The sequence below is a fragment of the Giraffa tippelskirchi genome, chromosome X, assembly GCF_054371585.1.
Source record: "Giraffa tippelskirchi isolate mGirTip1 chromosome X, T2T-mGirTip1v1.2.pri, whole genome shotgun sequence".
Classification (NCBI taxonomy): domain Eukaryota; kingdom Metazoa; phylum Chordata; class Mammalia; order Artiodactyla; family Giraffidae; genus Giraffa; species Giraffa tippelskirchi.
In genome coordinates this window covers 126,177,276-126,203,534 of record NC_137289.1, presented here as the reverse complement: position 1 = coordinate 126,203,534, position 26,259 = coordinate 126,177,276, and the positions used below count along the sequence as shown (strand labels likewise).

At 40.6% G+C, this 26,259-nt stretch overlaps 1 protein-coding gene and 1 long non-coding RNA gene across 18 annotated transcripts in view; both read right to left on the bottom strand.

Moving 5' to 3' along the window:
- The window catches only part of DMD (dystrophin), a 2,147,259-nt gene that overhangs the window by 80,237 nt on the left and 2,040,763 nt on the right, over positions 1-26,259 (bottom strand). For all 17 annotated transcript variants that reach the window (XM_081564318.1, XM_081564319.1, XM_081564320.1 and 14 more), the window contains 3 exons: positions 22,330-22,531; positions 19,163-19,248; positions 17,019-17,176 (listed from right to left, as the gene is read on the bottom strand). In XM_081564318.1, the coding sequence (XP_081420444.1) occupies positions 17,019-17,176; positions 19,163-19,248; positions 22,330-22,531 (446 nt within the window). The remainder of the gene's footprint in view (positions 1-17,018; positions 17,177-19,162; positions 19,249-22,329; positions 22,532-26,259) is intronic.
- LOC145535994 (uncharacterized) lies at positions 11,710-15,051 on the bottom strand. Its single transcript, XR_014075581.1, has 2 exons — positions 14,147-15,051; positions 11,710-14,062 (listed from the first exon to the last, which is right to left on the bottom strand). It is a non-coding gene; the product is annotated as an uncharacterized LOC145535994 (long non-coding RNA).

Below are 26,259 nucleotides of genomic sequence, written 5' to 3'. Positions count from 1 at the left end.
ATTGGTCCAGAAACTAAATTTATCAAAATAACCATCTGGAGCTAGGACAAAAACTATCACAGAAAGACAGCAAATTGAAAAAAGCATTACTAATTCATTCTGATGTAAAACATGGAATTTATTGTTGCCTAATCTGAACCTATATATATTTCCCTGACTGAAGTTTAAAGGATAGTTTCTTTAATGATAGATTCAATGACATGCTACAAAGAAAGAATTCAGGCTTATTACAGACAGCATAATTTTAATAGAAAGCTTCTGTTTACTGTGGAAGACAGAAAAAAAATCTGACCATGAGTCAGCAACAAATGTAGGTGCCCAAAATAAAGAGAAAAAAAAATTGACCATGTCTGTGATGTATAACGAAAGGCCTAACACATACAGCATGAAGCAATCATTGCATTATCCTCGGGACCTGAGAACAGTGTCTAGTTCTAGTGGCTAAAGCTAAGTCCTGACCCGGAACTTAGAGAAGGCTTGGCAGAAAGGTACAGCGATAATTAAAGAGCTTGAAAGATCTATGAGAACAGCTTAAGGGAATTGGGATTATTTAGCCATGGGAAAAAAAAAACATGAGAATATGCAAGAAATAGTGGCTGAAGGGGCGATTAAATAACAGTTTTCAATTATGTGAATGGCTCTTGCATAGGGCCCTATGACCAGCTGTTCAATTTCTCCAGCGAGGACAGAACAAGAAGAAACAGGCTTAAGCAGCATGAAGAATTCAGGCTGTAACTCATACAGAAGCATTTCCTGATGCTGAAAGGTGTTAAAGCTTTAGTGGAAATTAACAAGGGAAGCTAGAGAATGTTCTCCTCTTTCAAAATACCACAGATTCTCCTGTGCTTAAAGGCGGGACATTCTCAGGGTTCTTTCTTCCTCCTAAGATGCAAGATCCATCATTTGGGCTCCTTCAAAACTGCTCGCCTGTGCCAACTGACAGCATTGAAGACAAGGTACAGGGATTCACATTTTCACTCTGTTTCGATCTTTCATTTTTACTACCAACAATTCTGTATCCTAGTGGCACATTCCCTTTCCTTTTGTCTGGAGATAAAGAAAGGAAGAATTCAAAACCAGGCCAAATGTCTATAGAGAGCTAAAAGCACTAGAAGTAAAACCCAGCTAAAATTACATTGTGATCACTCTAGAAAACAAGAGGTTAGCCTGAAATGTCAAGAAGCTGTTGAGGTCAAAAGACAGGTATGATGACAATGGATTGAGGTCATCCTTGCAGGTGCCATTATCTGCTGACCCGCATACAGGCCTCATAGCTTCTCTCCGTATTGAGGATGACCTTGACCTTGCCCCTAAACACCAGTGTCAAACCATCTAAACAAAAACTCAGAATGGGCCGTTCAGCCCTGGGTTTTGTTTTTGCTTTCGCCAGTATCTCCTCTTTCCACTTTTATGGTGCGCACACACACAAAGCAAGGATACCATAGCTCCTTCCAGTGTGACAGCCACAGTGTGCAAGATCTTGGGTCTCCGTTCCTTCTCTCTTGGTTCTCTCCTGTCAGCAACTACCCACAGCACAGAGGTGAGGGAAGGAATCCTCTGCAGTCACTGCCTCTGCCTTCCAATGCATCGCACGCTGGCTTTATACAAATGTCATCTTAACGACATACAAAGACAGTGAATGGCTAGCCAAGGGATGCAATTAGCAATATAATAATTTCAAAGGACATTACGTGGTAAGTTGGGAGTTGGGGGATTTGCCACGGTTCAGAGTATCTTTTTGGTTTCTTTCCTGTTGTGCTTTCCAGAAACCCTTTGGAACTAAAGGGCTGGGCTTCAAATAGCTGCCAGAGTGTCAACCTGAATACTTACTTTTCTCTCAGGCTAACAGTCAAACCAGTCAATTCTAAAGGAAATCAACCCAGTATATTCATTGGAAGCTGAAGCTCCAATACTTTGGCCACCTGATGCCAACAGCTGACTCATGGTAAAGCCCCTGATGCTGGGGAAGACTGAGGGCAAAAGAAGGGGGTGGCAAAGGACAAGATGGTTACATGGCATCACTGACTCAATGGACATGAGTTTCAGCAAACTCTGGGAGATAGTGGAGAATAGGGAAGCCTGGCGTGCTGCAGTCCATGGGGTCGCAAAGAGTTGGACACAACTTAGCGACTGAACAACAACAATAGGCTAACAGAACCAGTTCCTAGCCACAGAAGAAAGGTGATGAGAAGGTTTCTCAATAAGCCCCACTCCCCAACTACCATAAACACACACATCATATTTTAAAGAGGAGGTAACTGGCATCCCCACTGTCAGGCTTTTGAAAAACCATGTCAGCTCTTAATAAACTGAAAAAAATTTGTATAGAGTAAAGCAAATGTTATGGAAGAGATTGTACCCAGTAGTTCTCAGATGATAAAAAGGAACCACCTTTTGTTCTGGAAACAATACTTGTCTAAATTGCCTTTGTTTCTCTCCTAGGTTGCGGGTTATTTAGAGACAGGAACTATGTTTCTACACCTTCCATGAAGGTTTGGTGAATTGAATGATGGGTGAGAATTAAACTGTGATCACAATAAATAGTGATAAAAGGAAGGGCTATAATATCTGAATGAGGTTAGAATTAAAAAAAAAAACTGCATAGGCATCTTAAAGAGCAAAAAACAATAAGTTTATAAGGGATGTCTAAGAAATAGAAGACAAAATAAGTTTCTTTTAAATAGTTTTTAAAGTAAATGGTCTCTGTTGGCTTGTCTGCTACATGCAAAAGGCTAATCCATAGTCTGTTCCTGGATTTGGAGAATACAAAGAATCATCCAGGCCAACGTGTCAGTAGTGCTAAGATTGAGAAACTATGTCCCAATGTTAACAGCTTATATTGTCATGGTTCATGTGTCAAAACTAAGAAACCAATATGGGTCCACTATGATTAACTAAATGCTACAGGGCACCTAACAGGCAGGCAGCTCTCCTCTGCAACACAGATACCGAGAAGCTATGATAGGCCTCTTCAATTACTGCCTGTGAGACAAAGGGTATGCTGGTTAACACTGTGGAGAGACAAATGAGATGCTGCTTCATACCTATTAGAATGGCTACCTTCAAGAACACAAGAGATAGGCATTGGTGAGGCTGGAGAAGAGAGAACACTTGTGCACTGTTGGTAGGAATGTAATTTGGTTTAGCCATTATGGAAAACAGTATGGAGGTTCCTCAAAAAATTAAAAATAGAACAACCATGCAATCCAGCAATTGCACTTCTAGGTATATAGCCAACGGAGATGAAAACAGGATATTGAAGGGATATCTGCCCTCTAATCTTCATTGCAGCATTATTCACAACAGCCAAGACGGGTAAACAACCTAAGTGTCTGTCAATGGATGCATGGGTAAAAAAAAGACGTGGTGTGCATATATACAGGAGAATATCACTCAGCCGTAAGATGGAAATCCTGCCATTTTTGACAATATAGAAGGGCCCTGAGGGCGTTATGCTCTGTGAGATAACTTAGACAGAAAAAGATAAATACTGTATGATATCATTTCTAAGTGGAATATAAAAAAGCTTAACTCCCCCAAACAGAGTAGAATGGTGGTTATGAGAGACTGGGGGTAGGGGAAACGAGATTATCGACTAGTAGATAAGTAAGTTCTAGAGACCTAATGCATAGCACAGTGATTATAGCCAGCAGTACTGCATTATAAACCTCAGAGCTGCTAAGAGACTAGATCTCAATTGTTCTTGCCACAAAAGAGAAGTGGTAATTATGTGACGTGGGAGAGGTGTTAGCTAACACTACGGTGGTACTCATGTTGCAATATATGTGTCAAATCAACATATTGTACATTAAACTGCCAAATGTTTTATGTCAATTATACTGCAATTAAAATTTTTTTAAGGTTGTGCATTAGACTTATACCAGGGTATTTGTCGATTATACCTCAATTTAAAAATTTTTCATCTAAACATATATATTTACCTATTACAGAGCGAGGGAAGAAAAAGGACTAGTAAATTTCAAGAAGCCCAAACCAGAAGTCACAAGGGGACACGTTAAAATTGTAGACCCTGATTTGAAATCAGGGTGCTTTTCAAATAGAAACTCCACGTAATGCATCTCATGACAAGTAACAGAAATCTATTTATTCATGGCAAATAATTAACTCAAGCAAGGTTAAAGCAGTCAGCTAGTACAAGTGTGTGTGTGTGCTTTCATTTACTCAGTAGAGTTCCTGTCCATTTAAAAAAAATAACTAAACATATAAATATTGCATGCATTCATATGCATGAATAGAATTTCCAAACATTCTTATTGAAAGAATAAGGTAAATTTATAGAAAATACTGGGGACAAACCACAGATATTTCAAAAAGGTTAATCTGTCCTCCCAGGCCATTTTCATCTGTTTTCACTAGTAAAATGTTCCCTTTCAAATAGCCATTTCAATATCACTGCCGTTGTTAATAGGTTATAGCATTAATAGCTGACAACCCAACTTTTCTGGCCCTGATTGCAAAAAGCCCTAGTGTTAGAAAAGATTTGCTGAATTTAAATTGATCACAACTGGTTTGTGAATTATAGTCTGTACACAAAGATTTAGAACTACAAGGAGAACAGCTAGCCAGGGTCACACGGTATAGGACAGGCAGTTCCTGACTGTTCCCTGAGCTGTTATTACGATTTCTTTAACAACCTCTAAATCTACCAAGGGCATCAGTGGAATATTTTACATAAGAGAGAAGTCTGCACTAGCAACGAACATAAAAGGAGGAACAAGAACAAGTTGTAAAGAATATTAATGATGCTCCTTCCAAACGATCCCAATTTTTATGAAAATCAAACGAACACTAAAAAAAAAAAATCTGCCATAAAACTAAATGAAACCTGCATGTAACAAATAAAACAGAAGGAAGGTGGCATTTTGATCTTCTTAGACATAAGATCCTTGTGTTTTACATTCGGGTTGCTGAGGAAACTCAAGTGTAGGGCCACCAGAGATCATTTATATGAGGCGTCACATGATGTTTTGTCACTTTTTGTTCTTAGTCTAGGCTACTTCTATTCAGAGAACAGTTGCTCTCATGTGAAAGGCCACACACTACACATATAAGACTGTTCTCTCTATTTTGCATCTCTGTTACAAGAACTGTTATCCAGAAGATCAGGTAAGACTTAGCTGATAATGACCAAGCTTTGAAATATACACCGTAACCCATATCCCTTCCTGCTTTTTCCATTTACAGCATTTAGCATATAATCAAAGCAATCCAGGGATAAGCAACTCTTGAGGTCATCTGTTTTGCTTGATGTTACAGATGAAAAAAGGCTCAAAGAGGTTAAGGACACAGCTCAAGATTATCTATTATTTTCAGACTGAAATATGTATGCTTAAAGGAGTCTTTACATGGGTGGACGGAAGTGATATCTGAAGGGAACATACAGGCTGATCTCCAAAATCTTTTGAAACTTCAACTTGTCCGAGAGTGTGAGAGGCTCTGATATCTAAATACGGACAACGTGAGACAATGCCCAAGCACCAGACTATGAACTGAATTTTGTGCCGGTCTACTGAGAGCCACATGAAGGTACAAGTGAATACTCAAAAGACACTGAGATAAATGCATGCTCTTATCTCTTCTGATCGTTTCCTGTCCCTCCTTCTTTTTGGCATTATGTATCTTTCCTTCCCAATATTCATTGGAAGGACTGATGCTGAAGCTGAAGCTCCAATACTTTGGCCACCTGATGCAAAGAGCTGACTCATTAGAAAAGACCCTGATGCTGGGAAAGATTGAGGGCAGGAGGAGAAGGGGATGACAGAGGATGAGATGGTTGGACGGCACCACTGACTCAATAGACATGAGTCTGAGCAAGCTCCAGGAGATGGTGAAGGACAGGGAAGCCTGGCGTGCTGCAGTCCATGGGGTGGCAAAGAATTGGACATGACTGAGTGACTGAACAACGATGACAATCTTTCCTTCTGGGGTTTCCCAGGTGGCTCAGTGTTAAAGAACTCGCCGCCAATGCAATGCAGGAGACTCAGGTTTGATCCCCGGGTAGAGAAGATCCCCTGGAGAAGAAAATGGCAACCCGCTCTAGTATTCTTTCCCGGAAAATCCTATGGACAGAGGAGCCTGGTGGGCTACAGTCCACGGGGTCACAAAGAGTCAGACACAACTTACTGAGCGAACAACAACAATCCTTCCTTCTACTGTTAGATGTTATGACCTATATGAGCTGCACGGACTGTCAGGTACAGGTTAAAGTAAATTGAGGTAGTGAAAAGGAAAAAAAGAAACAGAAAAGCCTATGGGTTTCTCAATTCTTATTAGCACATAAGTCATGTTATATGATGTGGTCCCATGAAAGAATTGGCTGATGTGGAAATGTATTTATCAGATATATGCTTAGCTTACACTGTTATGGGGGGAAAGGATGGTCAATTCAACGTGTTTGTGTTTTCAGCAACATCATGGTTAATATGGTACCCAAAGGCAACTCAGTTGGGAGCAGTGCCATTCTTTGTACATGCACAATTACCATGGATGTCCTCAGAGACACTCAGAAAATTAGAGGGAAAAAGTGCAGCTCTTCTTGACAGAAGAAAACCAGCTAACACATGCAGAGAGCAGGGCAGAATTAGAAAACTACCAAGGTAATCACTGAATTAGGAAAGGATCATCAACGGAGGCTCACACCATACAATGAAAAGCTGTTGAGGGATAGAATGCTCAGAAGTGCTCAAAATATCACAAAATGACTTTCTAATTGCACAGGGAAAAGGATACTTTTACAACAGCAATATCTGACTGATACCACCATACCATTCATTCTTAGCGTTATCAATAAGAACCAACCTGAATCTCATCTAAAGAAACAACCGGAAGACTCCAGAATACGGGACCTTCTCCAAGAAAGCTGCCTGCACTCTTCAAAAATGTCAACGTTATGAATGAAGAAACAAAGAATGCTGGGCGATTGTTCAGATTAGGTGAAAGGACACAGACATGACCAGCCAATGACAGACAAAGACTTTGACTGCATCACAGAAGAAAGCAACCAGAAATAGACATTCTGAAGGCATGGGGACATTTCAATGTGGACTGTATGCTACATGGTCTTGCAGAATCAGTGTTAAATTTGTGTGTAGTGACAGTACTGCACTTTTGCAGGAGAAAGTCTTTTTATAAAAAAGATGTATGGTGAAGTGCTCAGGGGTTTATGTTTTGTGGTATGATGGCCTTTTACCTTTAAATGGTAAAGGGGAAAGATGTGTTTGTGTGTACCTTCAAAGACATACATACTTGGGAAAAGTGAAATGTAAATGGGACAAAAATGCTAACCAGGGTGGAGAGATGTACAGGACATATGGGTGTGGATCATACTATCCTTCCAACTCTTCTTTGTTCTTGAATTTTTTTTCAAAATAAAATACCAGCACTCCTTCCTGGGAGTAGGGGGGTAGGCAAGGAAGTCAAGTGTGTAAGAAACTGATGACTGTGAAAGGGGAGGAAGGGAATGCATTAAGATCAATGTTATAAAATGTAAAAAGCTCTTTAGGACTAGTTTCCTCACAAAACACAAACCAAATGCCAAACTGACTTCCTCCCTGTTCTCGTAGCTTCATTGTTCTAACGCGTCCCCCACCCACACACACACACTTGGCAGACATGTGCTTTGCCCAGATACCCAACTGACTTTTCAGCCATAAAATGAGTTGAAGAAGCCCCACGTTTACAGAAATGCTTCTTGTTGGAAATCAGGATTGAGAGGTCAACAGTTGTGTTCATGAGACAAGAAGAAGTAAGAGGCTTCCCGTAACTGCTGTCGTCAGTAGAAATCAAGTATTTTCTTTAAAGTTCTGAAGATAATGAGCAGGTTGGAGGCCGGCAGTCATTGCGCTAAATATTAATCAGGGCTGTGAATCACCCCTTAAAGAGAAAATAAGCCCAAACACTAACACACGGTGATTATCCACTCTTCATTTACATGTTCAAGGACAACTGTCCTGACCTAAGGCTCCACGCTCCACCTGACTAATAAACCAATTAATACCATGGCTCCAGGGAACAGAAGCACAAGTTTTAAATCTATGCAAATCTGTAAGTATATGCAACGTTATTAATTTATGCTAGAGAGTTCTTACTTAAGAGAAAACTTTCACAGGTTCATGGTAGAGCACATGATCTGCCCGGAGTTATCATGGTATACCTTTCTCAAGTCTGTATCAGGACACATTATGCTCAAGAACACGATCTAACAGTAACTCTTTCATGGCTGCCTCCTACAATTATTTAAAACACAGGTCAGAAAAAGGTATAAGTACAGGAACAGAACACAAGAGGAGTAGTTTCCACAGACTGGGAACAGGTGGGGTGACCACAAAACAAGAGGAAATTTTAGGGATGACGGAAATGTTCTGCCTTGATTATAGTCATGATAAAACTAAACACATTTGTCTAAACTCAGAAAACAATTCTTTTGTATTTTTTTAATGTAGCTAAAAAAAAACAAATCAGAAAAACATTTTTTCCCTATTTTATCAAATGTCAAACCCTCCTCCAAAACCCAAAGAAAAATACAAAACAAAACAAAAACCTACCTTTAGCTGTTAATGCATCCAGACATTATCTTGAGGACCCTAGATAACAGATAAGGGTATCCCAAGAACATTTTTGCACTTCAATTCATCTTACATAATCTATGTAAGAAGAAAGATTTAAATAAATCCATTTTACAAGCCACTGACAAAGATGGGAAAGAAGAAAATGGTAACTGTTGAATTCATCTCTCCTTGTTTCCATGAGCTTTGGGGGTACCTATCAATGTGAATTAGAATTAATGGTGCACTAATCAGAGGGAGTCCAGAATACTCTTTCAAATGCAAGTGTGGCTCTCAGGAAAAAAAAAAGGTTTTTTTCATTAGAACCTGTGCTTCAGCTTTTGTAGGAAAGGAAAGAGGGAGGGAAGGAGGGAGGGATAGAGGAAGGGAGGACAGAAGGATGGAAAAAATTGATTCTAACAAAGATACTCCTTTAGAAGAGTGAAAAGGAGAAAGAGGATGACAAGTGCTTTTCCTTAGCAAGAGGTATATAAATAAAACAGGTTTCAGTTCCATTACAAACCTATCTTTAAAAGCTGGTGGAAAAAATACCCATCACTCCACATGGAGAAATTTAAGCACATAAACCACAACATATTAAATGGATAATTATGAAGGTAAACTCACCAAAGCTTATAGTCAAAACAGAAAAAAATAATAGCAATAAAAACCAATAGTCGACTCAAGATAATGCTGATAATACCCTGATAAAAGATTTCCTAAAAGTTTGCAGGAATTCTAAGTGTCCATCAGCAGGCCCAGTGGAAACTTGGTGATGCTACCTCTGCTTATACATATTGCTTATACATACTGCTTATACACACCAAGTCCTAGAAACTTATACCCTACCCATCCATCCAAATGGGTGTAAAAGGAATATCAATGGGACCAAAGGGTCCATATTTTGATTACTCAACAAACAGCCCAAAGAAACCTAAGCAAAGTGGAATTTTTAGGAGTTATTTTAAAGATGGAAAATATGAGATGTGATCAACTGGCATGAAGAAGGCTGTCAAACTGGTTAAGAAGTGTCTTGGCATGATATTTTAACACCATTTCAAGATTCTCTAGAATCTAATCTACAGATGCTTAGTTGTGGGCAAAAGGAATTGTTCATCTTGTGGGATATTCTCATGTTAAAAAACACTTTGTGCATGCTAAGTTGCCTCAGTTGTGTCTGACTGTTTGCGACCCTATGAACTGTAGCTCACCAGGTGCCTCTGTCCATGGGATTCACAGGCAAGAATACTGGAGTGGGTTGCCATGACCTCCTCCAGGGGGGTCTTCCCAACCCGGGGTTTGAACTCGTGTCTCTTACGTCTCTTGCATTGACAGGCAGATTCTTTACTGCTAGCGCCATCTGGGAAGCCCAAAATACACTTTAGATAATCATAACTGAGGCTCAGTTAAGCACCTACTGGTTCCCTGGTGGCTCAGAATAAAGAATCTGCCTGCAATGCAGGAGACCAGGGTTCGATCCCTGGGTCGGGAAGATCCCCTGGAGAAGGAAATGGCAACTCACTCCTGTATTCTTGCCTGGGAAATCCCATGGACAGAGGAGCCTGGCAGGCTATGGTCCAGGAGGTCACAAAGAGTTGGACATGACTGAGCGAATAACATGTGCCCACCACGCTAAGTGCCCCACCTGTATTAGCTCATTTAACCCTCCTAAGTGCTCCAGGTACTTAGGGGCCAGGAAGCTCAAGAAATGTGTCCAAGGTTGCACACCCAGCAAGTAGCAGAGCCGGTATTTGAATCTGGGCAGTCAACTTCAGGACCTACATGCTTAACCACTCTGCCACTCACTACTCCAGATATCCTGCAATGATTTGTTATTTACATACACATGCGTACTTGTTCTCAACAATTGAGGCTGTAATTTACTCCCATTTCTGTATTACAGCAACTGTGCTGAGATGATATTCATTTTTGTCATATGAATATAAAAATCCAGAGGACAGATGAAAAAGCAACTTATTCATTTTGAATGCATAAATACAACAGGAGGCAGAAAACAGATGTAAAATAAACAGATTTTGACATGCAAGCTCTTGCAGGTGAAGCAAATTGAATACAAACGTGATGCACTCAATTCTATCTAAACAATGAAGTCCTTAAAATGTTTAGAGAGGAAGACGCTACAAAGACTATCGGGGGAGGGGGGAGGTGAGTACCTCTCAGGGCACTGCCAAGTACCAATTTACAGACACATGACTCTCTCTGGAGTCACTTAAAAGTATAAAGTTCTTCCCAACTAAGAGGAAACATTATTTAATTTCATCTGGAGGTAGAACTTAGACACCTGTTATTTAGAGTATTAGATTGGCATCCAGTATTAGATTAGAGTATTTTCAATAAAGATCATAGAGTGAGTGTGTATGTGTGTGTGTGTACACATGTGCTGGGGCAGGGGTAGGAGTGTTTATTTATCCACATATCCTATTATAACCTAAAATTCATATAAAAGATTATTTATAAACACTTCCTTAGTTCAGTCTAGTATTTGAATTGGTTACAGCCATTTATTTCTACTCAGATGGTTTAGCAGAAGGAAATACTAGCTTGGAACACAGGGAACTTGGGCCTGATGTCTCATTCTGACATAAATATAATTGCAGAATGAAGAATATATTCACTCTGCCTTTCTGGGTTTCAGTTTTTTCATCTGAAAAAGGAGGGATGTGGACAATGTCTTACGCTCCTTAAGGTGCTCTGTGTGACTCACTGCCAGGAGTAGATCTGGCCTTTCTGTGGTGGCAGGATCAATCTATTCTGTCAACAGGGATAGTTTCATGGAATATGAGAGCCAACCAACCCGATGATGCATTAATTGAAGCTGTATTTCCAAAACTAACTAGTTTCAAATCTTCAGGTCTACTATTGCCCAAATGAGTCATTTTCCCAGTACACATGTTGGCTGTCATATCCTTTGAAGGCAGAAACAGATCTGTTACCCCATTTAATATCAGTGAAGATACTACTGTCAAACCCATACATTAATAGTGAATTTTCTCTTTTAAAATCCATAGGTATGACTTCATTTCTGGGCTTCATGGATGGACCTTGATGGACCTACACTGATTTTAAAATAGGCAAAGCATTTTATTTGGACTTGGGGATTTATTTTCCTCTTTCTTTTAAAACGTTTTTGTGTTGTTTTTTTTTTTATGGTGGTAAGATACACATACCATAAAATGTACTATCTTAACCACTCTAATTGAACAGTTCAATGGCATTAAGTATATAGGAAACCTATAAAAAGATCACCTAGCAGGCACCACATGTGCAAATACCACTCTCCTCCTGTGTCTGCCAGGCCCTTCTCTTGAGCCAGAAGCTGACACTTACCAACTTGAAAAGAAGGACGTTTTTGAGTCGGTGACAAGAAGACAAAGGACATAAAAAGAGCGTAGACTGAAGTCAACTTCTTCTGTGAGGCAGGGAATGTATTTGTAAGAGAAACAAGTTCTTTTACTGCTGTTCGCTTCCTGAGGCTGGTAGACAGAGCAGCCTTTGAGCGCTGGCTTGCTCGAGCCACCAGCCAGGCCCCGTTCACAAGGTCTTAAACGCTTCAAACAAAGGGCAGAGGGCATTGTTCACTCCTGCTATCTTTCCCTACAGCAAACATTGAATTTTCATGCAAGCCGCACAGCTTCCGAAAGGCAAGGTGACGCCACAGCTCCTGGCTGAGGAAAAGGCTGATGGGGCGAGGATGCCAATTCTGAAGGAAGAATTCACAATGGATCTGTTCAAGCAGACTGCCAGTGACTAGCAAGGCGAGAGGGCCCCCAAATCTGAGTCATCTAAACCTTGCCCAGCTCTGTACCTACAGAACGTGCCCAACATTCCTTCAGCAACATCTGGTTTGCCAATACTCAACGTCTTAAAATGAGGCCTCCTCTTTTCCCCAACGCTCCTATGTTCCCTGGTTTGTTAAGGCATCTTGTATTCTAGCAGAGACCTAGAAACTATGCCTGTTATTTCACCTTGGGAAGCTGGAGAGCCTTAATATCAAAAAGAGTGTATCGGGCTTCCCTGGTGGCTTCTCCTGCCAATGCAGGAGACACAGGTTTGATCCCTGGTCTGGGAAGATCCCACATGCCGTGGGGCAACTAAGCCCATGCGCCACAACTACGGAGCCTGTGCTCTAGAGCCTGGGAGCTGCAACTACCTAAGCCCACATGCCTAGAACCCGTGCCTAGCAACAAGAGAAGCCACTACCACAAGTCACTGCAATGAGAAGCCCCCACTCGCCACAACTAGAAAAAAGCCCATGCAGCAGTGAAGACGCAGCACAGCCAAATATAAATGAGATAAATAGAAAAATTTTTTAAAGGGCATATTTGGGGATGAGGAAAATAGCCCAGCGGGTAGGAGAGGGAAGTGCTCGCTGGACTAGGAATCAGACTCTCCCACAAGCTGAAGAAATGCAATGCAGGGGCCACTGATAAACTGTTCACCTACTGAAACAACAATAAAAACAACCTGAACCCAAGCCTGTCAATTCCATTCTCCTCAAAGGGCTGGGAAGATTAAATGACAGAACAGTGCAGACAAAGGTAAAAAATATCATCATCAGTAGCAGTCATAACAATATTATGTACACAAGCATGGTCAGTACAAATGGTAGTAGTGAGCAGCTGTTACTTGGTAGTGAAAGCAAACCATGGGCAGCTATGGAGACAGATCAGGAAAGGTCTGAGAGTGAAGCAGAGAAATCAGGAGCTATTCTATGAACCAGGGAAAGAAACGGGAGATTTCTAAGGATGCTGTCATACAGTGACTGTGCGTACTTAGTCGCTTAGTCGTGTCCGACCCTTTGCGATCATATGGACTGTAGCCCGCCAGGCTCCTCTGTGCATGGGATTCTCCGGGCAAGAATACTTGCTACTTGCCTGGATTGGGTTACTATTCCCTTCTCCAAGGGATCTTCCCAACCCAGGGACTGAACCCAGGTGTCCTGCATTGCAGGCAAATATTTTTACTGTCTGAGCTGCCAGGGTTCTAATGCTGAGAATAGAGTGTAGCTGTTACAGGGATGTGGTGAAATGAGAGGCAGCAGGTGAGTGAAGAAAGCAGGTATCCCACAGGAGAAGGCAACAGGCTGACAGGGGTGGACCTGGCTTCTGATGAGAGGACGGTCCAGTGGAAAGCAGAGTTTCTGCTCAGGAGCCCCTGGTCCTGACCACCAAGTTCAAGACGGTCAAAAGCTAGAGCTACTTCTTCACACCATGAAAGAGAAATGGTAATTCTATGACCTGATAGTGCTAACTACTGCTACAATGGCAATCATATTACAATATAGAAACGTATCAAATCAACATGTCCCACACCTTCAATTTACACGTTATATGTCAGATAACATAGACAATGAGAACCAGAGTCTGAAGTGAGGGAAACGGGAGATGGCAATGTCAGTCCTGCAAGGTAATGGGACAATGGTTGCAGCAGCCGAGGCCAGCCCACCTGACTTCAAGTGCAAGGGTCAGAGCACACACCTGCTGACAACCATCTCTATCAGTGATGGTTGTCGGCAGGTGTGTGCTCTGACCCTTGCACTCAACCCCAGTCACACGACACACACAACTGTACACATATATGTGTATATGAACACTCTCTGTATGTGTGTGTTTCACAGAAAGACTGTAAAAAGTCACTGAAACTTGACTAAAGAGAAAACAACACTGAGGGAGAAAAAGTAGGTCTCTGCAAGTTGTTTTGCCACAGGATCTTGAAAAAAAAAAAAGAATCTGGATTATTTGTGGTCATTCATACTCATTGTATGGGAGTTACCTGTACCTAAGTTCTGGAGGAGAAATGCTAATACAGCAACACATAAGAAAAAACCCAGAGAAAGTGATAGTCTATTCATGTTTTGGGAGATTTGAGTATGAGGTGAAAAAAAATACATGTATTTCTCCACATCTGTTTTACTTTTATAGTTAATTTGCCATAATTTGGGCAAAACAATCCAAACAGTATATGTAAGCAGCCTTCGTATATGTGCATTTCTTTAATCTGCCCAGTTAACTATTAAATGAATGCTAAAACTGCTTGAAATATGTAAATGTTCTGCCCAGGAGGCCTTCTATACTTTTATCTGAGTCTGTGGTAAGACTATATACAGGTCTAACCAAGTTACTTATTCACCTAGTTCTGTTGGTAATGAGATTAAAATGGAATGAGAAACCCCATACACCTGTAGTTCTTAGGATTTAAAAAATGTTAAGAACACTGCAAATAATGTAAAAATGCAAATATCTTTTCCTTGAGTGATGGTGGTATTACAAATAGGGGCAACTTTTGACCAAAAGCCATGTGGTAATACGTATCAAAAGCTACAAAACTGTTTATATCTGGTAATCCCATTCCTGAGAATTTATCCTAAGGAAAAAACTTGAATCAAAGAAAAGAGCTAACTGCATAAATATGTTCACTGCAGCATTATCTATCTTACCAAAAAGGGGAACAACCTAAATGTCCATCCATAAAGTGACGAGGCATTTGGGAGGAAGAGGGTATTTCTGGGGACATGGATGATGGTGCAGAAAAGGCACTGGAGCAGGAGGCAAAAGAGAATGGACAGGAGTGTGCTGACCTACTGACAGACATTAATGGAAGTATGAACCTCTGACTTGGTTGTAAGCCTATGGAAAGGCAGCATCTAGCCCTTGGAAGAATAGATGAATGTCAAAACTACAATCAGTTCAGTTCAGTCGCTCAGTCATGTCAGACTCTCTGCAACCCCATGAACTGCAGCACGCTAGGCCTCCCTGTCCATCAACAACTCCCGGAGCCTACCCAAACTCATGTCCATTGAGTCAGTGATGCGATCCTACCATCTCATCCTCTGTCATCCTCTTCTCCTGCCCTCAATCTTTCCCAGCATCAGGGTCTTTTCAAATGAGTCATCTCTTCACATGAGGTGGCCAAAGTATTGGAGTTTCAGCTTCAACATCAGTCCTTCCAATGAATACCCAGGACTGATCTCCTTTAGGATGGACTGCTTGGATCTCCTTGCAGTCCAATGGACTCTCAAGAGTCTTCTCCAACACCACAGTTCAAAAGCATCAATTCTTCAGTGCTCAGCTTTCTTTATAGTCCAACTCTCACATCCATACATGACCACTGGAAAAAATCATAGCCTTGACTAGATGGACCTTTGTTGGCAAAGTAATGTCTCTGCTTTTTAATATTCTGTCTAGGTTGGTCACAATTTTCCTTCCAAGGAGTAAGCGTCCTTAAATTTCATGGCTGCAATCACCATCAGCAGTGATTTTGGAGCCCAAAAAAATAAAGTCAGCCACTGTTTCCCCATCTATTTGCCATGAAGTGACGGGACCGGATGCCATGATCTTAGTTTTCTGAATGTTGGGCTTTAAGCCAACTTTTTCACTCTCCTCTTTCACTTTCATCAAGAGGCTTTTTAGTTCCTCTTCACTTTCTGCCATAAGTGTGGTGTCATCTGCATATCTGAGGTTATTGATATTTCTCCCAGCAATCTTGATTCCAGCTTGTGCTTCCTCCAGCCCAGCGTTTCTCATGATGTACTCTGCATATAAGTTAAATAAGCAGGGTGACAATATACAGCCTTGACATACTCCTTTTCCTATTTGGAACCAGTCTGTTGTTCCATGTCCAGTTCTAACTGTTGCTTCCTGACCTGCATACAGGTTTCTCAAGAGGCAGGTCAGGTGGTCTGGTTTTTCCATCTCTTTCAGAATTTGCCACAGTTTATTGTGATCCACACAGTCAAAGGCTTTGGCATAGTCAATAAAGCAGAAATAGATGTTTTTCTGGTACTCTCTTGCTTTTTCAGTGATCCAGCGGATGTTGGCAATTTGATCTCTGGTTCCTCTGCCTTTTCTAAAACCAGCTTGAACATCTGGAAGTTCACGGTTCATGTATTGCTGAAGCCTGGCTTGGAGAATTTTGAGCGTTACTTTATTAGCGTGTGAGATGAGTGCAACTGTGTGGTAGTTTGAGCATTCTTTGGCATTACAATAGAAAAGCTTAAAAAATGATAGCTGTATTAACTGCTTTCCAACAGTTATTGAAAAGAAGGTTATGATGACAGAATTAGGTTAGGGAAAAAAGTAAGAGACCATGAGACTCACCTACAGAAGTCATTTTCTTTTTTTACAAAGGATGTCTCTGGCTGGAGATTTATTTCCTCCCAAGCTGAATCACTGCAGATTCACTTCCTCGTGAACACCCTAGGAGCCCGTGGGGTTCTGCTATGGTCACAGACTTCTTTCCCTTCCTGTGCACTGTCCTCTCTCCCCAAACCCACATTTTCAGGTGCCACTGCCCACAGAGGTTTCGAATCTCAAAAATCCCCTACCTACCTGCCTACGGAAGAGCTAATGTGAGAAACTACAGTTCCGTGGTTTTTCCATTAATTCCCAAAATGCAAAAGAATAAATATGTTACTCAAGAAGGTGAATAACTTACGAACTGGAAGCAGCTCCTGACACTTGGCTCAATGTTACTGCCCCCGAAGGACGCAACTTCACCCAACTGTCTTGGGATTTGGATAGAGTCATGTAGAAGGAGGCCCAGTCTGCGCTGGTCACAAAATCCTGTTGAACTAGCCACTTGCTTGAAAAGGTCTACAGGAGGAAGAAGAGAATTCCAGCAATCAAAAAGTGGCACCAAGTAGATACTAGCACAACTGAACCACCTATTCAGTTCCAATACCAATTCTCAAGAGGAGAGATGGGTTCCCTACTCGCCCAGACGGGTTGCTTCTACTGTACACTAATCTGCACATTTATTACTTTTATGGATCAAGTTAATCACCACTGTGCATATATGAAGTGTGACAATGTTTAAGTAAACTATAGCCCTGTAAGAAATGAGAGTTTACATACAGTTCTGACATGTGACTTTTTCCTAAGCCAGAACATAATCCTCTGGAAAATAGTTTATATATAGGACATGACCTCCATCATACAATAAATGTTTTAGCATTAAGGAACATAGAGTAGGCCCAAAGAGCTATCCCCTGTGGATATCAGATCCCAAAATATATCAAAATCGGGACCACACTGCAACTGTGTGCTAGAAATGGGTAGAGCAGAAGAGCAGCCCTGAATGATAGCAGGTGCCCCAAAGAGGTGGATTCACAGAATGAATGAATGCACTGAACACTTGCAACAGCTTTTGAGCTCAGAAATCTAATTATTTTAATCCTATCTTGTATTTAAATAAAAGTTGCCAAGGAAGTCAATCCATGAAAGCTTTCCCTACTCATATGCACACTTTAAACTCTCAGAAATTCAGTGTTTGAATGGGGTATTTATTTCAGATGGCAGTGACAACACTTGAGATCTCCCACATGCCCACCCCCCAGCTCTCCAGTACATCCACAGAATTTCAAAATTATGAATTACCTTCAAACCTCCCAGTTTGAAGTCAATATTTTTTTGTTTGGCCAACCTCCAACCTGTTCCCTCTTAGTATAATAGTTGAAACACAGGCTGGAAGCTTCCTTGGTTTATCAAGTAAGTATTATGATGTGCTGGTTCTTTACCATTAGCAAGCTTAGAGTAAAAGCTAACCTACAACAAGTAGCTACAATATTTAAAGGACGAAAGCCCACAGAAATATTCTGTTTCATCCAAAACATATTTTCAAACAGCTAATGAAAGCTGCTTTTTTTTCTTGGGCTCTTAGGATGAGAAAAACTCAAGTGGAAACTACATAAAAGTGAGAGCTAAAAGAGCTTGTGTATTTTGTGGCTTACTCCTAGGGGGGAAATGAGCAGCAGGATACAGAATGGCTTTGTAGGAATTCAATCTCTTTTATCTTCTGCCTATCCTTAAGCTCAGCACACCTCCACATCCCTGTGTGGCTAGGCCTTAGGGGAAAAGAGAAAGACAAGATATACCAGGTTTGTTTAATATTCCTACCGAAAAGATGTCTCATGAGCATTTAAAGGGGAAAAACAAGTACATGCCTTCACAATGGGAATGAACGGTTGCTTCATCACCTCAACCATCCCTCCGCTAGCATTTGCTTTTAATTTGGATTTACAAATTTTACACAGAAGAGCCCAACGGCTAATCAAAAGGAAATTCTTTAAGGTGATATTTACCCTGTAAAAAAATGGCAAGCTGTCTCTCAAATAATAAAACGTTAATCACATCACAGAATTGGATATGTCAGTACAATTCGCAGTAAGATGATTATAAAATAAACAAGGTTTTGTTGAACATGAATGCCAGATAGTACTCTTTAAATAAGAATCCAAAGATGAGGCATGTGCACGGATTAAACCTTCACATTTATTTTTTCTGACTTAGACAAAGGGGTTAGGAAATCAGACTTTATCCCCGAGGAACATGTGTTTTATTCAGACACAGTCGATGTAATGTAAAATAATACTCGTACTGGAGAAGCTAATCCTCGTTCTCTACTTAAATACCTACAATTTCATGTCTGATAGAGAATGGCACAAACTAAATTTTATGCCTGTCTAAGAGTAGTTTTACATCTTACACAAGGAACCTGCTGTCAACGAAGAACATTGTGTCATTCCCCATCTAGAACTGGGGTAATTAGCCAACATTAATAAAAGGGTACACATGACTTACATCTGTACTTGTCTTCCAAATGCGCTTTACACAGAGAAATGATGCCAGTTTTAAAAGACAGGACCCGGATCCTCCCTGTTCGTCCCCTATGATGAATAATCAAAGCAGAAAACAATTACTGACACTTTCTTGAAAGATAAACACTTCTTAGTTAAGAAAAAAAAACTTGGATGTGGGAACTCTATTGACCATTGTTTTACTAAGATCATTAACATTTCTGAGTTCATTATCTATTTGGCTGATGACCTAGAATGAAATGGAAATCTGACCAACTCGACTGGTGAACATTTACCAAGTTTTCAGTTTCTAAAAGACCTTACTCGACTGGTAAGCATTTCTCTACATAAAATAAGAAAAAGATTCTTTTACTTATCTTTGGAGAGCCACCTGGGTTTAAGTAGATAAAGGGAAGAATTACTAGTATGTGCTAAGCAATTTACCCACTTTGGTTACTGAAGCCAAAAAATTACCAGCAACTAACTGCTCTGCCCTCTTCAACATTCATTTAGCTTTTCATCAGACTGCCTCTTACTGAGAAGAAAATTAGTCACTTTAGGCCACAAGACACATGGTATAAAATATGAACATTTATCTCTACAAGAAAAATATAATACAATCTATTAGAGGGCATTGGAACAGATGATCTTAAGGAGCAATTTAAAAATATCCTATTGCTATAACAATGTTTTAACATACATATGCTTTTACTTTACATACAAACCATTCCATATGACAAATTTATTAACAAGTTCATTGTATCCATGGGGAAAGCACAAGTTTTTCATTTTGTAAAACCTGTCTTTTGATCATTTTCAGCTTTTATTTTGTTATGAAAAACAACTGAACCATATATCTTGGTTCAAAAAAAAGTCTGCAGAATAACTGCAAAGGATAGGTCTCAAGAGTGGTTACTTTCCTCGGTGTATATGCCCAGCAGTGGGATTGCAGGAAACCAGAATTGAAGGAGACGCATGTACCCCAATGTTCATCGCAGCACTGTTTACAATAGCCAGGACATGGAAGCAACCTAGATGTCCATCAGCAGACAAATGGATAAGGAAGCTGTGGTACATATACACAATGGAATATTACTCAGCCATTAAAAAAAATACATTTGAATCTGTTCTATTGAGATGGATGAAACTGGAGCCCATTATACAGAGTGAAGTAAGCCAGAAAGAAAAACAACAATACAGTATACTAATGCATATATATGGAATTTGAAAGATGGTAACGATAACCCTATATGCAAGACAGAATAAGAGACACAGATGCATCGAACAGTCTTATGGACTCTGAGGGAGAAGGTGAGGGTGGGACGTTCTGGGAGAATAGCATTGAAACATGTATATTATCATATGTGAAACAGAACACCATTCCAGGTTCGATGCATGAGACAAATGCTCAGGGCTGGGGCAATGGGATGACCCAGAGGGATGGGATGGGGAGGGAGGTGGGAGGGGGGTTCAGGATGGGGAACACATGTAAACCCATGGCTGATTCATGTCAATGTATGGCAAAAACTATTACAATATTGTAAAGTAATTAGCCCCCAACTAAAATAAATAAATTTATAAAAAAAAAAAAAATATATATATATATATATGTTTAAAAAAATTTATGGGGACTTTCCTGGTGGTCTAATGTGTAAGATTCTGAGCTCCCAATGCAGGAGGCCCAGGTTTGATCCCTGGTCAGGGAACTAGATTCCACACGTCACAGCTGAGAGAGTTCACAAGCTGCAACTAAAAATCCCTTATAAGGCAGCTAAGACTCAGCACAACCAAATAAATAATTAAAAAAAAAAAAAGAGTGGTTACTTTTAGTGAACAATATGCTCAGCTTGCAACTGGTACAATTTACTAAATACATTAGTCAAACAGAAACCCTGGGTCCTGATATATTCACGAAAAAGTATTATCACTGGAAAGTTTTTACCATTTTCCCTCTTTAAAAAGGCAAATCAAAAGTTTCACAAATTTTATACAGTAACTCAGGTCTTCAAGGAGTTACCATTGTCCCCAAATAATTTTCAGGCATAGAGAAGGTAAGTCATATACTCAGAATTCATTCGTACATCATCTGCAAAGAAAACGGGTGCTGAAATATATTTGAGGGAAGACCTGAATAGAAACGCTTCTCAAAGCAAATGTAAGTATAATCTGCAATTAAAATCTGACATGATCAAGGGCTTGGTAGATAATGATGAGAATTCAATAGCCTTGGAGTTTAACAAGCACTATCTTAGCAAAATAACAAAGAAAAAAAAGGTATACATTTTAATCCAGGAGGTGGTAGAAATCTACAGCAAAGGCAAAACTAAAATAGTTGCTATGCGACTCCCTTCAGAAAAGCTTCCCAGATTTCTAAATGTGGAATATGTTCTTGCTGACATGTGAAATCAGGCATATAATAAGTTTGATGTCTAAGAAGAATTCAGTTGAAATTAAGACCAATTCCTGCTGCTACCTTCCTCAGTTGTCTTCATTAAGCTCAAGACAAAACTGGGGGGGTGGAATCCCAAAGATAAAAACAAGTGCTCTCTCAGACAGAAGAATGAATGGAGGTGCCAAACTAAAACTTCATCAATCCTTATTTATAAAACAAAACAAAACAAAAACAAACAGAATTCCTCGGTTTGAGGATCTGAATTTGCTGCATTAGGGCTTGTTTTCTTTTCTTTTATTTTGCATAACCATTCACACTCCTCTGCAAAAATCTCTTGAGTATCAGCTAACACTATTTGGAGCTGGGGACAGGAGTGTCACACGTCCAGGAGCGCATCCCTATGGGTAGAAGGAGCCGCACCCAAAGAGGGTGGAGGAATTCAAGATACGCAGGCTAGCAAGGGCAAGAACCAACGGCTACACGCTGACTCATCTTACTACTGGAAAAATGAGTATCTCGAGGTTTTGTCTGCTTTCTAATCTGAGTGCAATCTACATCCTAGTTCTTTACCTCCCAGCATATCAAAACATTTTTTTGGTTTCATTAAATGCAAAAATGATTAATCACAGGGATAGCATTTGGTCACGTGGCTTCATGAAACTTTCATCCTGAGGACCATATTTCTAGAACAAAGCCCTGCTGTGATGCTAATTACACCGTCACTGTTCTGTAAACTAAGCCTCCTGTGGTAGAGTCTGGAGAAAGCCTGCCATACGTACGTATCATAAACATTCAGCAGCCAATTGAGACACATATCCACGCAGAGAGGGACGTTGACCAGATTGTTGTGCTCTTGCTCCAGACGGTCATAAATAGTGGTCAAACAGTTAATGATCTGCAGGATGTCCATGGGCTGGTCGTTTTGCTTGAGGTTGTGCTGGTCCAAGGCATCACATGCTGCTGACAGGCTCAAAAGATCCACTGCAAGAGCCACAGAACATTACCGGTCATTTCAAGGGGAAAGCCCTTCTGTAACTGTTTCTGACTATCCTAGTAGGATGGTCTTGTACCCTTTAGTAAACACCAAACCCGAACCCTACCCTCTCTTATTGAAGTGTCTTCTTCCCATCCCTTGGCTATGAGTTTGATGAGTAAGGTAAAGAATCCACCTGCAATACAAGAGACCCTGGTTAGATCCCTGGGTCGGGAAGATCCCCTGGAGAAGGGAAAGCCTACCTACTCCAGTATTCTGGCCTGGAGAATTCCATGGACTGTATAGTCCATGCGGTCGCAAAGAGTCAGACAAGACTGAGCGACTTTCAATTATTCACAAGCTCAGAGGTTGTTCTGAAGTCTCACTGGCAGTGGGTGAAGAAGTGAGTGAAGAGACTGTACCTATGTTGGAACTATTGGGCAATTTTGGGGAGTTAAAGGGACCCACAGTGTTCTATAGGAACAGAGTCATTTCCACCCAAATGATGGGGGAAAAAAAACTGTTTCACTAGAGATTTTCAAAGGTTCCTGACAGTACTTTCTTGTATTAGTATCAGAGGTCAGTTTGATTAATCTGTATGGTTAGGGTTGTATAAACTTGATTTCCAGCTATGCACTTACAATCATTAAGTATTTTTCTCCTTGAAATATCAGTCACCTCCTAATCTCTCTTGCTACATTAACACTAGGTGAAAAAATACTCAACTTCACTAAAATTTTCTATAGACAAACTAAAATAACTGCGTCACCTATCTAGTTTTCAGATGTAAGGCTCACTTACTTCTCCTTTCACCTATGATGTATTTCATGCAGGAGATGCGTGAAATTCGATTCCTGGGTTGGGAAGATCCCCTGGAGAAGGAAATGGCAACCCACTCCAGGATTCTTGCCTGGAGAATTCCATGGACAGAGGAGCCTGTTGCAAGGAGTTGGACATGACTGAAGCAACTGAGCACAGCACAAGAACTTTGTAAGTTTGGTGGGGAGTGGGAGGTTTCCGTGATCTAAGGTGGTATTTAATACCATATACATGTATCAAAAGTGAAACCTCAACCTTGTCCAACATCAGCAAATCATAAGCTTTACTCCCAAGGGTCCTGGGAAGATGCTTTTCTCTAAAGTCAATTTATTAGCCAAATTGAGAATGCAACAGCATAGCTTTTATGACACCTTATACATCTAAGCTCTGGTCTGCATTCTCAGTCCTTTGAGAGAGAAAGAGAGTCAATGGTAATTAAGTAAATTTCTCACACATCCTGGGGGAGGAGGCAACAAAATTCTAAATGTAACTTCAGATAAACATAGCCATGCCAGTCAGTAAACAGGCTGCCCTGTACAAAACAGATGCAAATTTAAGGCTTTAATGCATTTTCCTAGTTACTGTTTGTGGCTAGTTCTAATTAAATGTTAAGGACAAAACCCAAAAATAGTGGTTAATACCTGTGTAGATTAATACCTATGTACTGCACGTTTTTCTCTTTTCAAAAAGGAAAATAGTACCCTTTTGAAGTTTCCCTGGAAGTATGAAGAGACCCCATGGTGGATGCAAGTGTTTTTTTTTTTTTTCCTTTGTCTATCATTCCAGTGAGTAAAGACCTCTATGTCCACGGACCAGTCTCCCTACAATACCCTGACGGAGCACTCATCCTATCAAAGCAAAGCTCCCCACTCTTTTGCTTAAAAATACTCTCAAGATAAAGGAATGACCCCTTTACATGGAAGCTGAGACTGTGTTTCAAGTAGCAGAAAGGAACGTAACTTGATTTGAAAGGGAGGGAGGTAGGAAACAGAAAAAAGATAAAAAAATAACAATACAAGGAGGTAGGGGGACAGGAGGAGGGGAAGGCTGAGTGGGGACTGTATGGGAGACCAGAGCAAGATGTAGAGACAAAAGACACCAACTTTCATCCCCTCTGCTATGTGCGTGACTTCCTCTCAGGACGAGTTTTCAGGTGTACGTAATCAGCACACCATTTTCATCACCAGAAGAGAAAACCAGACTTCCTCCAAATACCAATATTCCCAACATGTTTCTTTATATATTGAGAGAAACAGTGGGTGGTTCGAAGTTTTTCTATTGGTTTTTTGTTGTTGTTGTTACTTTGCCTTAATCATGATAGATATTTTGCTTTATATCCAAGGATATAAGAGCTAACAAGTGAGAATCTGTAAGACTCACTTTGGTATGAAGAGTCTAATTTCCCTGTGTGATGGACATGAACAACCAACAGCAAGATGGCATTTCTTTTCTTTTTATGAGGCCTACTCTCCTCTCCATACAGGTGAATGGGTAACACACAGAATAGGAAATTAGGAGCATCAATAGCTCCAGAGGGGTGCAAAGCAACTGCTCCGAAATCATAGGAACAGGAGATGATATAGTTGGGAAGAGAAATACTGTGCAGTGTGCTCTGCTACAACCAAATGTAGTTAAACACAAGAATGATCTATCACAGAAGACTGGAGAACACATTTTCCTAAAATTAACATATCAAACAGAACTCCATTTTCACGGAATAATTGGTGAAAGACTCCTATTGAGGTATATAGAGCCGATATCATGGACTTGCAAAGATGTGAGAAAATCAATAGGGGCAATGTAATTGCCACACAAACATATACTTAACTGTGCGAAATGAGCATCTTGGAGAACACATTGGCATTTTTTGATGAAACATTAAACATAATGATTAGTTGTTTCCAGAAGCCTCAACAAGCAACCAGCAGCCACAATTCTGTGAAACTATCCTTTTACCTCAAGCTAGGAATTTCCGTTTAGGAGAAGAATATATGTCCTTTAGTGTATTCACTAGGGAATACATTTTAAAGCTATAAAAAAAAAAAACCAAGTATGTTCTAATACATCTTTTCCTTCAAAAATTATTTTGACAGTAGAGGATGCTAGAGGTTTGGATGCCAGTGAAGCATAGGGACCATCTAGGGGTGACAGAGGGGGCAAGACAAAAAATGACCAGCTCTCCAGGGTTCTCTCTGCTAAGCAAGAAAAGCAGAAAATGAAGGGGATGGGGTAGGGTGGGATCTCAAGCGTAGGATCCCATGAATGGTTCCCAAGGTGCTGGTTGTGCCTGATCACCTGGCTCAGAAGGTAAAGAATCTGCCAGCAGTGCAGGAGATCCGAGTTCAATTCCTGGGTTGGGAAGATCCCCCAGAGAAGAGCATGGCAACCCACTCCAGTATTCTTGCCTGGAGAATCCCATGGACAGAGGAGCCTGGCGGGCTACAGTCCATGGGATCCCAAAGAGTCGGACACGACTGAATGACTAACGCTTTCACTTTTTCACCCTCTTAACATCCTAGGTTTAAATGTCCACGCCATTCTTTTCTATACACGCCACAAGTGAGGAGTTTTGCTGGATTTTTTTTTTTTGTCTTTTACAGAATCCTCAGTGTTGTGAACTAGAAAGCCCCTTTCAGAAGCGTTTGCAGTTGGGAAAAATTGAGACCAGAGAGGAGACTTGCTCTGGGTATTATGGCATGACAGGTGGGGGCATGTACTGAAAAGAAGAAAGGTGGGTGGTAGAGGTAATCCTCCCAGACTGTACATAAAAGAAAACTACCTTCCCTTCTCTAGTAGCAATAATATGAGCAGGAAAAAAAGCACCAAAATGTTGGTTAGAGTAAGTCTGGTGGTGCCCACGCAACCCTGGGCTCATCCTGTGGGTCAACCTGGACACCCCATGTTAACATATCAACAA